The sequence below is a fragment of the Phoxinus phoxinus genome (assembly GCF_949152265.1).
Source record: "Phoxinus phoxinus genome assembly, chromosome: 14".
NCBI lineage: Eukaryota > Metazoa > Chordata > Actinopteri > Cypriniformes > Leuciscidae > Phoxinus > Phoxinus phoxinus.
Window position 1 is genome coordinate 22,977,123 of NC_136889.1, and position 16,408 is coordinate 22,993,530.

Genomic DNA, 16,408 nt, shown 5'->3' on the forward strand with positions numbered 1-16,408 from the left:
TTCATTGGCAGATACTTTTTATGGGCGGTTTTAAAATGTTTACCCTTTTCATTTTATTTGCTAGGGGTGTGACGAGATCTCATGCCACGAGATCTCGCGATATTAAAACGTGACGATATTTCTCGATGAGGCGAAAAGCAGTCTCGTGATATCAAGATACTGATAGTTGAGTTTGTGGCGACCGATTACTTGATTACCAGAATAATGCACCTGCATAGTTTTGCATTTTGTGACTTTCAGTCAAATAGGAGACTATTCTTCTTCTAGTCGTATGTTTTGTCATTGAAGGTTTCTTTAAAAAGTGTTAAATATCATCTTGTCTCTTTCCCATTATCGTGTATCGTCTCGACTCGTGAACTAAGTGTATCGTCACACCTCTGGAATTTTCATTTAGCACTAGCTAAGGAAGGCTTTTTTGATTTGCCAGAACAAGATATGGTGATAATGTGCTACATTTTTGATTAGGAAAGGGTTTCTTTTGAGTTTTCAAATGAATCGAATTACTGCTGCAACTAAATCCAACTCTTTATTTCATCTCTGCAGCACCCAACGCTGACACCATGGGAGATTTATAAATAACACACACACACACACACATATATATATATATATATATATATATATATATATATATATATATATATATATATATATATATATATATATATATATATATATGGAAATATATTGTGTTATAAATGTGTTTTATTTATTTATTTTGAGTTTTGTGTGAATTTCATTTGATTATCATTCAAATATAGAAAGAATGCACAGAGAAAATAATGACTACTTAACTGACTTTACTTAGGATCTTAGATCTTGAATGGTAAACAAGTAGAGAAATGAGACATTGTATATTCATAATCTTAGCCATATGCTACAGTGTATGGTTATCTTAATCATACAGTTATTGGCTCATGCATGTTTTTTTTAAAGAGGTATCATTTTTTTGTCATAGTATAACTCAGTATAATTTGTTTTATTATAATTAAGTTTAACTAAGTATAATTAGTATGACACACTCGGTTCATAAATGCGTTTATTTTTATTTTCCTGAAACCAGCAAACTCTATCAGAAAGCAGTGACATTTAAATTCCAGAGCCGCAAATACGGTGTACTGACCCACCTGGTCATTAAGACTGTTTGAAAAGGCCACCCAGTCAGTGAGCTAATATAGATTATTCCCTCTCACTATTTGCATAGTCAGATACGGCGCTATATTAACTGAGGACTCCAGTGAGCAGTGAGCTACTGTAAGCTTTCATTTCAGAGGGTAATGGACCAGAACATTTGCATCACAAGCTCATTTACAGACTACAGACGCCCCAGAAGAACGCTTCAGATGGACAGAAACATCATTAAGACCCCAAGACACATAAACTACATTCATTACATAAAAAATACACATGTATGGGAAATGTGCTGTGTTCATTAATCATCAATCAACTATTTTTTGTGAAAGATGCGTTTACACATACTTTTAAAACAAAAATGTGGTTACATATTTCATTCGTTTTTATAAAATATCCTACTACTGACAAATCTCATTATATGTTTATGCCTTTAACTACTCATTGTCATTAACCTTAAATACAGTAAGCTTTTCTATGTACAGTATGCATTTGATTCACTAAAAAGATTCAGTTCATAACCGAGTCGGACTACACGGGTAACTTAAGGTTTTCCATGATCATCGCATCGCATTTTTAAAATCCTGAACCAAGTTGCTGTCTAGTCTCCAGACCCCAGCATTATGACGTTTGAAACATTTGTTTGATTTTGGCTTATTCTGTTAATGGTTGTCACATGTGATAGACTACTTTAGGACAAAACACTGACAGATTCCGTTTCCAGAGCCGCAACAGTGCTACAATTGTTTTGTGTATTTTTTTAGTGAATCAAAAACCTAAAGCGTGACCAAGCGATTGAGTCGTATGAAACGGTTCTCTTTAGCGGATCAAAAACATACAGATTGCTCTGTTTCCGAGCAACTGTCATAAAACAGTTATTTTAGTCAATCAAAAACAAGTGTCACTCCTAAAGCCATTTTTTTATCACTGATCTGTCTCAAAAATGTATATTATTATTTGAATTTGGGAACTTTTCTCAACATGCAATGACATATGCCATTATTTGCGATTAATTAATCAGTAGGCTATATTACGGAAATGTATAAATGGCTGAAAATAGATTAGTAAAATATATTGACAGTCCTAGTAAAAATGCTGAAATATTATGTGACTGATGTGAATGGTTTGATTAATGTGCATGGATAAATACAATGTGAATGTAAATTATTATAGGCTATTAACATTATAGGAATAATTACTTTTTTATAGGGTAAGCTAAGTTATGTTCCGTGTAAACTCTGTGGACATCAAATGGAGCTGAAACATTACATCTTATTGGACTGAACTAAAGTCGAAATCTAGAAAGGGACATTGCCTCTTCATTTTAGAAGTCTCCCACTCATCACTACTATAGACAGTCTCTCGAGTATTTGACCTTCGGGAGCAATCCACTGTCTTTATACCTGCCAAATTCATCATGCCCATCAGTGGAAGCTCTCTGTGAGATTGGCCATTTCTAGCAAATATGAGAGATGAGAGATGGGGATGGCACAGCAACAAAAGCCTTCAAGCTGGATGAACAACCCCCAACCACGGAGCTACAGCATGTCAGTCCAAATAGGAATCAGAGCCACGAGAAACCCTCTTTCAAGCAGAGAAAGACACCAAAGAGCTAATGTCCCTTTGTTAAACTTACAGCTTAATGTTTTGTGTAGGCTGTTAGTGTGTAGCGCAGATATATTTTCCACAAACTCTTCCATTATTCAGTTTGTGTGCAAGCTATTGCACAAACACCTCCGCTCTCCAGGGTTTTTTTTTGGTTCATTTCACAATGCCCTGGATATGGTCTGGGGCTAAATGTGGGCTGCAGCTGATATCGGAGCTTCCAAGAAAAGCCTTTGAATAAATGCCTATTTACCCCACTTTCAAGATGACAGAGGATTAGCCCTGCTTGCTAAACCCTCTCTAGGAATGATGGGAAGCACACATCAGCAGTATATTAGATACATGCTCTCAAACGATAACGCGGAAAGTCAGTTTATTCATGTATTTCCTAAAGGGAAACCATTAGCACGTTGGACGAAGGGTTTGTTCATTATTCTGATATATTAATGTCATAATAAATAACTGAGACCGGTGCTTCTGAGAGGGTCATGCAACCTCAAACCTCGAGATAATACCAATATTGATTTCCATACTCCACGCTGACTTCTGTTCACCAAGAGAACAACTTCTTCTGTTCAATTTCTGTTCACCTCTAAAATGCCACGCTCTTTTTACCACGTCTCTCGAGACGCAACCTTCAAATCTGCGCGCAAGTCAATGTAAGCTGTTTCGTAACTTCCACCGACTTGGTCACTGAATTAGACCACCCTCCCTTAAAAATCCTCCCTCAAAACACATCAACAAAACCGAACGTCCAAAATGACTGACATGCAGAGGCTGTCTCCAAATCTTCTGACTGGCAGAACAACAGCATCATGAAGTCCTGTTTTTTGACGATGGCTGTCAGAGACAGGTGTGATATCTCAGGGCACCAATTTTAGTGATATCTGTCAGGGCATATTTTCTATGTGATATTCCACAAGAAAATCACAGCACCTTTGACTATATAATATAATATTAAAGCTTCTTATTGTTATCGCGTGCATTATGGATATGTATCCCCCTCTGTCCTTTTAAAACTCCAGGAGCGCTGTTTACTTCCAACAAAATCTTTTCTGCTTCATATTCCTTAATGTTTTAAGTGCTCAGTTCAATTTATGCACAATGACTGAGTTTTATTCAAAGTCGCACTCACATCACACTCCCAAAAAACTATTATTTATGAGTGTTGCGGTCGTCAGGGACGAGGTGAGGCGAGGACCTAATTCCAGCAGTTTTTATTTAACAAACACACAACAAAAATAATCCAAAGGCGGCAGAAATCCAAACAAGACTGAAATCCAAACAAGAAACACAAATCCAGACAAGGCAGAGGGTGAAAAACGCTACAGCTTTACAACTGGGAGGTAAAGACCACAACCGACAACACACTACTGAGACAACAAGGGCCTAACGAGGAACAGGGTAAGGTAATCAATCACTATGGAAAATAAAAGTCATTAACCACAAAACAGGGGAAACAAGACAAGAATTGAGACAATTAGAGTTGTTTTGTATTTACTTAATACTTGTTTACTTGTAACATGTTATTGTAACGAGGGCCAGCTAGTAGTCGCTGTGCGAGTAAACCTCACTCCTCTGATCTCAATAGGCGCTCTGGCGACAGACGCTAGGGTCTGCAGTCTTTGGCTTCCTTGTTAGAGCTCCTGGCTCTCACGCCAGAGATCCGGGTTCGAGGCCCGCACAGAGCGGGGAAAGTAGGACCCGGGTGGAGGGGTTACATTGGTGCCGTGACCCGGATGGGAGTGAGGTTTAGGGGGGTTGAGTGTAGCGTTGGGCCAGCTAGTAGTCGCTGTGCGAGTAAACCTCACTCCTCTGATCTCAACAGGCGCTCTGGCGATAGACGCTAGGGGCTGCAGTCTTTAGCTTCCTTGTTAGAGTGCCTGGCTCTCTCGCCGGAGACCCGGGTTCGAACCCCGCACAGAGCGAGGCGAGTAGGTCCAGGGTGGAGGGGTTACACATGCAAGAATTTACACGAAAGCATTTATTTACATGCTGCATTTATGTACATATATTTAATAATCTCATCAACTGCTTTATGTATTGATTGTCATGAATTGCTGATAGAAAGTTAAATGCACAGTGAGTGTCATCAGCAAACCAGCGCTGATGTGGCATTGTATCTATGCAGAACCAAAGCCTGAGACCTTTTTAGACTATACTTTTGCTGCATTGCAAGAACTTCAGGAAATGCAAACTATACACTTTTTATTATCTGCCTGGTGCAGGCTTGGACAGATAGAAAAAATAAGAATGGTCAGTTATCGTTAAGGATTTATCTTAATTAGGATAAAAGCAAGATCATACTTCGCTCATATTTGTTTAGCCAAAATTAAAGAACAATTAAGACCACTCATTTTCACACATACCTTGTAAAGTGCACAGTCCATTACCGTACATTAGGCTGTTATTTTAGAAAGATCTTACACATCTTAATTGAATGTGCTATAATACTAAAATGTCACGAGAATATGGCCTCAGTCAGCAATAAGACCAAAAATAGCCATGAAACAACGGCAAAGATGCATTGCAGTAAAAAAACTTTCATTTTCTGCTCTTTACTGAAGCACCTTGCCATGCTCTTGTTTGTAAACCTGTCAATCACAGTATTCATTCATTTCACCCCACAAAGCCAAATATACGACTGCCAGATGCCTGTAAAATCCACAGTCATGTGCGTCACTTCCTGCTGGGCATTTTGTGAATTTGAATTTTCATGATATGCAATTCTTGGAAAGGCATATGGGGATGAACCAGCTATGCCTACAGGACACCAGCATTTGAGGACAGATTCCATGATGTAGTGACAGCAGAAAGACTGTGTCGCCCGCTGGGGTGCTGGCGCATTGGGCTCCTCATGTGCCAGGAAACATGGAGCAGCCCTGAAGCCCCACGTCACTGGCTTTTGCACCCTCATGGTTCCCCTTTTCTCAAAGGTTAAAGAGAAAGTTCACCCACAAATTACTGTACCATTACGGTCACACTTTAGATTGTGGTCCAATTCTCACTATTACTATGACTTTTGCCTCAATAAACTCCTAACTACTACTTATTAATAGATAGTAAGGTAGCTGTTAAGTTTAGGAATTAGGTAGGATTAATAGCATTAAGGTATGTATAATATGGTCATGCAGAATAAGGCATTCATATGTGCTTTATAAGTTATAATAAAGAGCCAATATAATATGCAAGCTAGTAGTAATAAGCAACTAGTTAAGAGTAAGAATTGGACCCTTAAGTCATTCCAAACCCACATGAATCTATTTCTTTCCTGGAATAAAAGTCCTAAAGGAACTCTATTATTATACCCTCATGTGCTACAACATCGACACTGTCGTTGAACTTAAATTAATCAACACTGACTGAACTGTCTTGAGCTGAATGATGGCACTATCTTCCTTAGAGCTTCTTTATACACTCTCAGAACAAAAGATAGGAGAAAATCTGTCTGTGGTACCCATCCAAAAGAACACTTTAGGTAATAATATGTGTACTAATATACACTCTTCAGGGGTAAATATGGTACAAGTATACCTTCTGAACAGTGACAGCTGCTGTACCTTTTTTCTGAGAGTGTAGTTGAACTGAGTTTGCTTCATAGCTAACGGACTTTGCAACAGTTACACGTTTATTGAACTAATTAGAGCTAAATAAACGACACTATTGTCTTTTTAGAGCTGCTTTAGAGCTGGAATTGTATTAGTTTCATAATTTCATCATAAACTTTGCAACATTCATACTATTATTTTCTGTATTGTATTAGTGCTAAATCAATAACTCAATACAAATGTATTAATACTTTTACAACTATAAAAAAGGACCAAAGTGCAGTATATAAAATAGCATAACAATCTAGCTGTACTTACAAGCATAATATAACAACTTAAACCACAACACAAGTCATATCATCCATCACATAAGTAAATGTGACTTGACTCGACAATACGTTTATGTTTTTTTTTGTGTCGTTTTGAAGTTCAGATTGCTGTTCATTATTAATAAATGAAACATTCTGCTGCAATTCTCCTTTTGTTTTACAAAGTCATTTGAAACAACATGATGAGTAAATAATAACAATTTTATTTATTTAGTTATTCCTTTATGCGTTCAAAGAGATATATCAGGGCATTTTCTTCATTTTTCATTCCCTTTTTAGTGTTTGCTGCTCAAATGTCTAGAAGAACAAAGCAATGTCCTTTTCCTCCAGCAGCTGTGGTGTGGCTTACCTTGAGGTAATATCATTAAAAGCGTAAACAAAACATTAGAGAGAGAGAGATATGGAAAGAGAACAAACAAAATCCTGTAACAAAGGCAGACTCGCATTCCTTTCATCCTGTTGGTTCGTTCACACCAGAGCATGCGGTCTATGACTCACAGCAGTATGAGCTGCAGCTCTTATTGGATATCTGAAGCATGAGTGACGGAAGACAGATAACAGACAGAGCCGTCACCCCAGTCGCACGAAGGAGATCACAGCCAAAGCATGAGTATCTAAAGACTCAAATTCAAATATACTATTTGTGCGCTTTTACTTCCCAGCTGTGTGAGGCTATACATTCTTCTAAATCATTTTAGACAAAAGTGTCACTAGCTATGTTTCCATCCAAAGTTGCAAATTTAACTTGTGCGGAAAATTAGAATATTGCATAAAATATTTGCAAATAAAGCACTGTTTCATTTAATTCACTCAATCCAGTGATAAGAAAAATGAAAGAAGCTGCATTAGAAGCCACTGTATATAATAATTTTCTTGGCGTTTTCATCCAGCGTTTTTTATACGATATCCCAAAATGCGCATAAAAATAGGTGGATGGAAACCTAGCTACTGACAGGTGCTTTAGTGTAGATAGCTTCTTTGATTATAATGGGAGTGAATACATTTTGGATGTTGTGGCCAGTGTACACACAATGCAACTGTAGGTTGTTTATGCCTGGCTAGCAAGATTTAACTTTGTGCAACAATGGCACCAATAGCCTTGTGGGTAGCACGCCGACATATAGTGCAGTTGCACCTCCGGCTAGGGTGACCAGATGTCCCGAAAAATTCGGGACAGTCCCGAAATCTGAGCTGTTGTCCCGAATCCCGAATCCGGCCCTAATTGTCCCGAAAATTATACTTATACAAAATCTTGAATAGAACTTGTATGATAAAACATTAAAAACTGTCCGTGGAGGTTGAGTTTCTTTTTATCTTAGAAAAAAAGAAACAAAAACAGATGCCGCAGCCAAAAGCAGCCAGTGTATTATGATATATGAGCCAGCCCCCGCCGGCCGGCGGCTCATTGGCTGCGGGCTGCGGCATCTTTTTTTTTGTTATCTTTTATTTCTAAGATACCGAAGGCGCGAATTTAGATATGCATAATGCATCACTTCAATCTTTAGATGCTAATAAAACAATTTCAACTCAAATTAATGTTTCATTATGTTTAATTATTTGACAAGTAATTTTATATCGTTTGACCAGCAGGCGTCACCAGCGCGCGCGGTGTTTACAATTTTTTTTTGAACACTTACCCCCCCCCCCCCGTCCCCCCCCCCCCCCCCCCCCCGTCCCCCCCCCCCCCCCCCCCCCCCTGGTCACCCTACCTCCGGCAGCTCCACCCCATGCTTTCCTATCTCATCTGCACTGTCCTATCTAATAAAGCCACATAAAAAAAAAAAAAAATAACTTACAAAACAAATGTATAATATAGAACTTATGTGTATATAGAAACATGCAACCATCTTTAGAAGTTTGTGTTTGAACTCTACAATAAGTAAATCCACTTCACCAGCTAATTACTCTTCGACAGCGATGCCATAATTAGCTGGTGAAGTGGATTTACTTATTGTAGAGTTAATGGCAGTTATCAGGAGCATTGTAAATGTTTGAAGTAGATGTCATAACAAATGTCAAAAGACCGGGGAGATTTTAAAAGTGTGGTTCATGCAAATATAAACCGGAAGACATGGGTGCTGCAAATGGGCGGGGCTACATAAGGTCAATAGAATTCAACTGATGTAAGGTCAGACCGACACTATATCTTTGCATGCATTGGCTATTTTATAGTCGCTTCAATTTGTGGCTTTTCTGAATAATTTGTATTTACTGTTTTTTTTTTTACTTTTATTTTAGCACTGATACTAAACGTATGATTCATCTCTTGTAAATAATCTTACATTTTGGTTTGCATCCATGAAGTAAAAAAATAAGTCAAATAACAAATGTCGCTTTAATTTTTAAAGTGTTTAAGTCACTAACAAGATTATCATTCATTCGTTTGGAAAAATTCCATATACCGTTCAGAAGTTTGGGATAAGATTAAAGGTCCCATGACATGGGGTAATTTTATTATTTTTTTAAGGTTTCCTGGGTTGCCCTTATAATGTTAGTATAGTTTTTAGTTTAAAAAATAGTCATAATTTAGAAATAAAAGGCATTTTTCCTAGCCTGATTTTAGCCTCTGATTTGAACGCCCTGTTTGAAGGGGCGTGTCTGCTGTGAGATTCAGTGTAACCGGACACTGCTGTGATTGGCTGACATCGTGCCAATCGTGAGAAGTTTTTAAAGTATTTAGATCTATTCCCATCACATAAAATGTTGCCGTGATGAGCATTGAGCAAGCAGATGACAGTCTGTTTGCGAGAATGAAGATCTTATCATTGCAAAGTTTCTGCACTCTCTCTGCTTTCACCAATGCAAACACGATGATGTAAATACAGTAAGACCTTCATTGTGCAGTGTAACGTGGGTCATTGATTTTATAACGAGTTTGGCAAGTGTCCAGATAAACTCCCACTGTGTGGAAAGATTGTTCTTTGATCACTTTCTGTATACCATTTATTCACAATTTAAATACGATTATTTTCATCTTACTAAAAGAAACGATGTGAAGTTGATATTTTAGTCACTGGCTTGACGTAGTGATGCATAACATTAAACAGTATTGAACGATTTTGAGAGAAAGATTACCTGTCTGAACTTGAACAATTACACATCAGAAATCGTTGCTTGGTAGCTCGATCGATTTACTTTCAGACGTTCACCGAGTATGACCCAAGTTGAGGAAACAGTCGTCGGTTAAATGTTTGCCGCAGACATGCAAAACTTTGGGGAATTGTGTCGGCGCAATTCCAGAGAAAATTAAATTAATCCACTGGTTCTTCTGGGGCTTGGATGAAGGAACTACAAAAAAAGGCTTCGGTGTTCATTTGTACATCCAATTATTGAGCAATTATTATGCTTCGCTCGCTCAAAAGCCATGATATCTCTCGTGGACAAACTAAAATTGCGCGCACGCGTTCCTACTTCCTAGCTCATTTTCTCATGGGCGGGAAATATTATCTCGGCGGGCAAAGCAGAGAAAGGGGAGGTAACATTTCTCCTTATAACATCATAAGGAGGAGATTCAAGATCAGCCCACTTGAGCTTCCATTTTCTCAGAGAAGAGAAAGGCAGAGAAAGATAGCAAAAGCTCGATTTACACCGAATGAAATTTCTAGAAACTTGGGGACCATATACAGGCTAGGGGAACTCATATTAATGTTAAAAAACCTCAGAAAGTGAAAATTTCATGTCATGGGACCTTTAATGTTTTATTATAAGTAAAAGAAGCGTCTCGGGTTACGACTGTAATCCTTGTTCCCTGAGAAGGGAACGCCCTTAGCGTAACGCATCTGAAGTACGAATAAAACTAATCCAATCCTGATTGGTGTTGCGCCATGACGTAACATGTGACGGCATACACGGAAGCTAAAAAAGGATGCCGGCACAAAACAGAGTTAGCTTCTGCGATTAAGCAAGTCGCTACCAGGCAGGGGAAGGCGTGGCGGAGGGACGCAGTGTCTCGTTCCCTTCTCAGGGAACAAGGATTACAGTCTTAACCCGAGACGTTCCCTTTCGAGGGAACTCAAACTGCGTCGACTACCGGCACTTTGGGGAATGCGTACCTACCCACTATGCCACAACGAGCCCTGCCTGTCCCAGTGTGAAGCTGCGCACAGGCAGACTTAGGACGAAAGCACTAGAGTGCCTGGCGTAGAAGGAATGTCCAGGCTATAGAATCTGATAAATGTATGAGGGGTGGCCCATCTTGCTGCATCGCACACTTCTTGGATCGAGAAGCTTCTGTACCTGACGCACAGCACGAGGACTCAACTTTTTTGATTGACCATTGTGAGGCCTGTTCCAAGTGGAACCCGTCTTGGAAAACCCCTGTATGACCCTGGCCTGTACCGTAACTCAGTTTCAGGGTGTTACCAATCTTCTTTGTGGAGAGCAACAATTCTAAAGGCCCTTTCACACCGGACCCTTCATCACCATCCAGTGAAGACGAGCTTAGCATTTTCTTTAAAAGACAGAAAAGAAGGTTTTGGGTGCACCCAATCTTAAAGAACAGAGAGTCTGAAGGGGAGTAGCTATGCTAATCTTGTACAGGAGCTCAAACTTTATCATGGCCAGTTCCGCACTTACTTTCGGATGTCTGTGGGACAATTTGAGGAGCTCCTTCAGACAGTGGCACCGCATCTGACGAGACAAATCGCAAATTTCAGGGAGCAGCGTCTGGCAGTCTGCTTAAGGTGAGCTGTCCTTAAATCATCAGGGGCTACGTTTACATGCAATCAAATAAACAATCCAGTGTATGTGATTGGCTGAAGCCTTTTCTGTCGCTGCAAAAGTAAAAAAAAATCGACATTGAAGCGGAAAAAATAAAAGTATTTTTTTTTCGCCGCAGCACATTCATGTGGAAGCACTCATTACACAAAAAACTGATCAAAAAATAAAACCATCGCACAAATTATTTGTGCATCAAATTCGCATCCAGTGTGAAAAGCCCTTTATTCTCAAATCCTTAGAGAGTTCTTTGCCATGAGGTGCCATATTGATGTCCAGTCGTCAGCAATGAGAGAATTTCACAAATTGGAACTGCTCTAATACAAGATACTCAAATTTGAATGGTCCTGTCAAGCAGACAAAAACACGAACATGGTGAATAGGACATGTGGCTTTGCATGGTTAAACGACGTACTGCTGTTATCACTTAGGGTGTACTCACTTTTGATATCAGCAATTTTGACAGTAAATATATAGGCTACTGCTATACAAGCAGCACACTGACCATTCTAAAATATATCCAAGTTTTATTTCTATAGTATTGTCCCTTGAGAAGATATACTAAAATGTTTGCTGAAATGTGAGGGGTGTACTCACTTTTGTGAGATACTGTACCATTCTAAAATCACTTACACCATGATAGATGTTGGTTATACTGCCCCTAGGGGACAACATTTGTAAACAAATCTAAATTTATTACAAGGAGGATATCAGAGAATATGATAGAAGACTTGAAGATGGACTTTCTTTGGGATCGGTAGACATTGGCGAATAACATTTACATTTTCTACAGAAAATATGACATACAATAGATGTAATATAGCCTATAAAATAGAAAGCACAGAAAACATGCTTGATGAGCAAGAAAATGTTCACCACAGAACTCTGTGTCACCTCTCAAAGCTCTTGACACACTGGCTCACATTTTCAGCTTATATTTATGTTATCCAGCTTACACACACACACACACACACACACACACGTTATAGTATCTACATCTTAGTTAGTAAAGTAACTTCCAGCTGAAGCAGGGACAGACTATTTTATAAGTCAAAAGGACATTGTCAGAAACCACAAAGAAAGCTCTTCAGCATTATATGATAGCATTAGTTTTAAAATAGATGTTGCTTAATATGCAAGCTCGGATTGCACACTCAAGAAGAAAAGATCAGATCTATAATTTGCACTGGCAACCTGCAGGATTTACAGTCTTTTATTTTAAAATGTCTTTTCATTACATCTATAACAACATATCTCATAACTGTGACATGGGGGGTTTGCATATGATTAGTGTGAAAAATAATGAATGCAGATCAGGAGATGTACCAAAGATGCGTGCTTTTGGATCGTCATGCCTGTTGCCATGGAGCAGTGTTGAGAAACTAGAGTACATGGTCAGAAGAGCAGCCTGTCTTAGACCAAAAAAAAGAAAGAAAGAAAGAAAGAAAGAAAGAAAGAAAGAAAGAAAGAAAGAAAGAAAGAAAGAAAGAAAGAAAGAAGAAAAGAAAAGAAAAGAAAAGAAAAGAAAAGAAAAGAAAAGAAAAGAAAAGAAAAGGCACATAATTATAAATCCTTCTGAGATGGAGCAATTATGTTGATTAGGCAAAAATATGGTATTTAAAGGAGGCCTCATGGGTTTTGACACCAAGCGCATTAAGAATAATTAGGGATAATCATATTGCTGCTATATCTGAACTCCGCTTTTAGCTCACAGGGATGGGTCATGGTGGTCATTTTCGTAAAACAACCGAATAACATCCTAATTATCCTTTAACCTACATCCTCACAAGCTGCGGTTTTGCGTACACACATTGCATACACTCACATATTAAGTCTATTTTAGGTCTGTTGTTATTTCTTGCATTGAGTCTCTGCAGGAGAGTCAGTGGCTCACGTATTGCATGGTACAGCAAATCATTTGCTCCATAAACTTCCCCCTGCGCACCAGCACCGTATCTATCATTCACCGCTGACGGGTGTCACAGCTGCGAGAGAATCCCTGTTCACCATAGATAAAGCACAGCGGGCACAGGACAAATATATCTTCCTTATAGAAAGCCCAATGCACCTGCCATCCAGAGGTGTAAAGTATTAAACAATACAGCCAAACCCAGAAAAAAAACAAAGCATATTTCAGAAGAATGGACTGTTGAACAAAGCATACGGGATGAACCCTGCTGTAAATTCTATATGGAGATGATACATGATGATACATGAGTGTTTACTCATGAATTTTTTTTATTTTTTCAAAGTATATTTTTGGTGAATCACAGCTTTGGAGGAGGTGAGAATTCAGTGAATACTTAAAATGTCAGTGTGTTCCTCATAAAAAAAGTATTGTTTGACTGATCACTTGCAATATAGTGAACGCATCATAGACTATTTGATGGTGTTTGTTTGTGTTTTTTGGAGCTTGACTGTGTCCTTGTAAAACTTCTTCAAAAGTAGTCCTTCTGTTCTCCTTTTGTGTTCCACAAAAGAAGGAAAAAATAGCATTAGGGTGAGTAAATAATGACAGAACTTTCATTTTTAGGTGACCTCTCCCTTTAACAAATAGAGCTACTCTCATGCATTTTATATATGATATATTGTTGCGTGCTGTTTTCTTTCACAAATGAGCAGAAAAGGCCAAACCCTTACTCAGCACAATGACACGAAAAGGGAGGAACTGGATTAAGAAGTCAAAGAATGTTCAATTGTAAGTGCATTATTGCTCACACGTTTGCTCAGGGACGAGTCTAAATTACTTTGTGGTAATCGACAGTGTGCCACACATGCTGTCAATACAGCTTCAGTTATATTGAACCTGGGTAATTCCTTTAAATATAAATTAAAGTGCTACAAATCCAGATACTGAATAGACTATTATAAGCCTAACATAATAATAAAAAAACACTGACTTTGCTATCCCTTCCATAATATATTGCTTAAAAAAAAAAAAAAAAAAAAAAACGCTGATCATAAATCATACCAATGTTCAGTACGCTCAACCAATCAGAATTCCGGAACTTAGTGTTTGATAATGTTTATATATAGTGATGGGATACAGTTAGTGTACAGTTGAATATTAAGCATCTGCTAAATTTAAATATAAGTCAATGCATGCCTTACTATTAAGCTGCCCTGCCTGCTTAATAGCACAATGTGAAAGTTTATGGAAATATATCATAGATGGTATACGCATAAGAAAGCAAGTCTTACAGGACTGTAACAAATATCTGACCCAAACCAAACAAAACACCCACACTGGACACACTTCTAATAAATTTCAGTTTAAAAGCAAAAGACAAGGCTGCACAAAAAGGAGTGTTTGAGTTAAAGTAGTGTGTTGTACATAACACTGTGCATGTAGTGTTGTTGGTATAGTGCACTCTGTGGGCATTATGAATCAAGGTGGCAGAGGTTGAACATGTCAGCATGGTTCTATTATTTCAATTAGTTTCAAATGGTCATAAAACAGACTTTATAGCACTCTATAGTCTACATCTGTGATAAATGGTAATGCTCACTTCTTGCTCATTTCAATCAACGGCGGATGTGACATATTCTGGATCTTGTTAACATGAACATGTTCTCAAGATTCTGCAGTAACATGACACTGACAGGCAGCTCTTATCTGCGGATGCGCTTATAAGAGTCTTAATGGATAAAGATCAATGTAATTTAAACTTTGACAATATCAGGTTTCTTAACCGCTCAGAGTGTACTACTTCAACTTCAGTTTAACGCAAAGTCCGGCACTCTGACACACTGGCCGGACACTAGTTTAAAGAAAAACATTTGAAGAAGATGCAAATGATACAATGAGAAGTGAAAAGTTTGATCTGAAAAAGATCTGAAAACCTTGTTTTCTCTTGCAGTGGGTAAGTATATCAAACACCAAGTTCAAAAGAGTTGTAAATAAGGATATTTTAACTAAATTCAACAAAGATTTTAACTGAAAAGTTAACTGTGTTTGTTTGCCAAATCATTAGTTTGATATCTCCATTGTATGCTTTTTCGTTATTTTTGTGTCACATATTAAATTGAGCTATACAGTTAATACGAATATGTTAATTGTGGAAGATGCCCTTTATTTTTACTTTGTTTAAAAATATATTCTTCTCCAATCAGAGTCGAGAAAGAGTAGATTCCCATGGTGGCAACTTAGTGTGACAACATGCCCCGCAGTCAATGTGCATTCAACGATCTGTATCTCGTTTTTCCTGTGTATGGCGAAAGTGTTAAATAGCTTTTTGTATCCAAGACTCTGAGGTATGTGTAAAATACACGTTTTCCACATCAATCCAACCCTGAGGAATATTTGCTGGAGTAAAAAGTGTGAGAACTAGTCCCATTCGTCTATGTCTGTAAGCATCACTGTGAGGATCTCTTGCACTGAGTAGCTAAACTCTAACCGGCATCACCATCATCATTATACTAGTGTGTATCTGAGCATACCTTGAGCTAGATCTGATATGATCTACTGGAATCCGGCAGTCCAGATCCGTGACTGTGGTCATCAGCTGGAGTTAGAGAGAGATCGCACCTGTATCCAGCAAACTTCTTCTATTATCTCTCACGGCTCGGTTCGGAGCTCAAGCGGAGATACAGTTTCCACAGAACACTTTGGCGAAAATGTTGTAGAACCAATCCCGACAGTGTTCTATCATAATATGTGGTCCTCGCCGTTAATAAACCGTGAGGTCGTAAGTGATGGTCGGAGAACGCAGAGAGGAGCGCGCGGCGACGCCATCAAACTGCGCGTAAAGCGAGAGCGAATAGATATAAGAGCGCGGGCACACACGTCAGTAATCCAGAGATACTACTTGCAGAGATATGGATTACACTGCAAACACACACACACACACACACGCGCGCTCGCTGGTATCATTCTCACAGCTCATTTGCTATATACTGGGCTCCCCTGTTGAGAAGAAACTGTAACTAGATACTTTTGTCGTTTCTTTGGTGTTGTAAATCTGTTGCGTAACGGGACCATGGTACAGTGATGGTAGCAGATGATATACCAGGTAAAGGCCTATATACCTACTACCATGTTTGTTTTTGTATACCTTGGTACAGCATGGTAAAATAATG

At 38.5% G+C, this 16,408-nt stretch overlaps 1 protein-coding gene across 2 annotated transcripts in view; it reads right to left on the minus strand.

The window, feature by feature from the left end:
* LOC307010056 (zinc finger matrin-type protein 4) overlaps positions 1-16,118 on the minus strand; it is a 123,246-nt gene extending 107,128 nt beyond the window's left edge. Inside the window, exons 1-2 of one of the 2 annotated variants that reach the window (XM_079634426.1) lie at positions 15,770-15,986; positions 12,656-12,737 (exon numbers count right to left, since the gene is read on the minus strand). In XM_079634426.1, coding sequence (XP_079490552.1) covers positions 12,656-12,694 — 39 coding nt within the window. In that variant the 5' untranslated portion in view covers positions 12,695-12,737; positions 15,770-15,986. Of the gene's footprint in view, positions 1-12,655; positions 12,738-15,769 lie in introns of both variants that reach the window. The other variant, XM_079634427.1, reaches the window with a different exon arrangement.
* Positions 16,119-16,408: the final 290 nt, after the last annotated feature.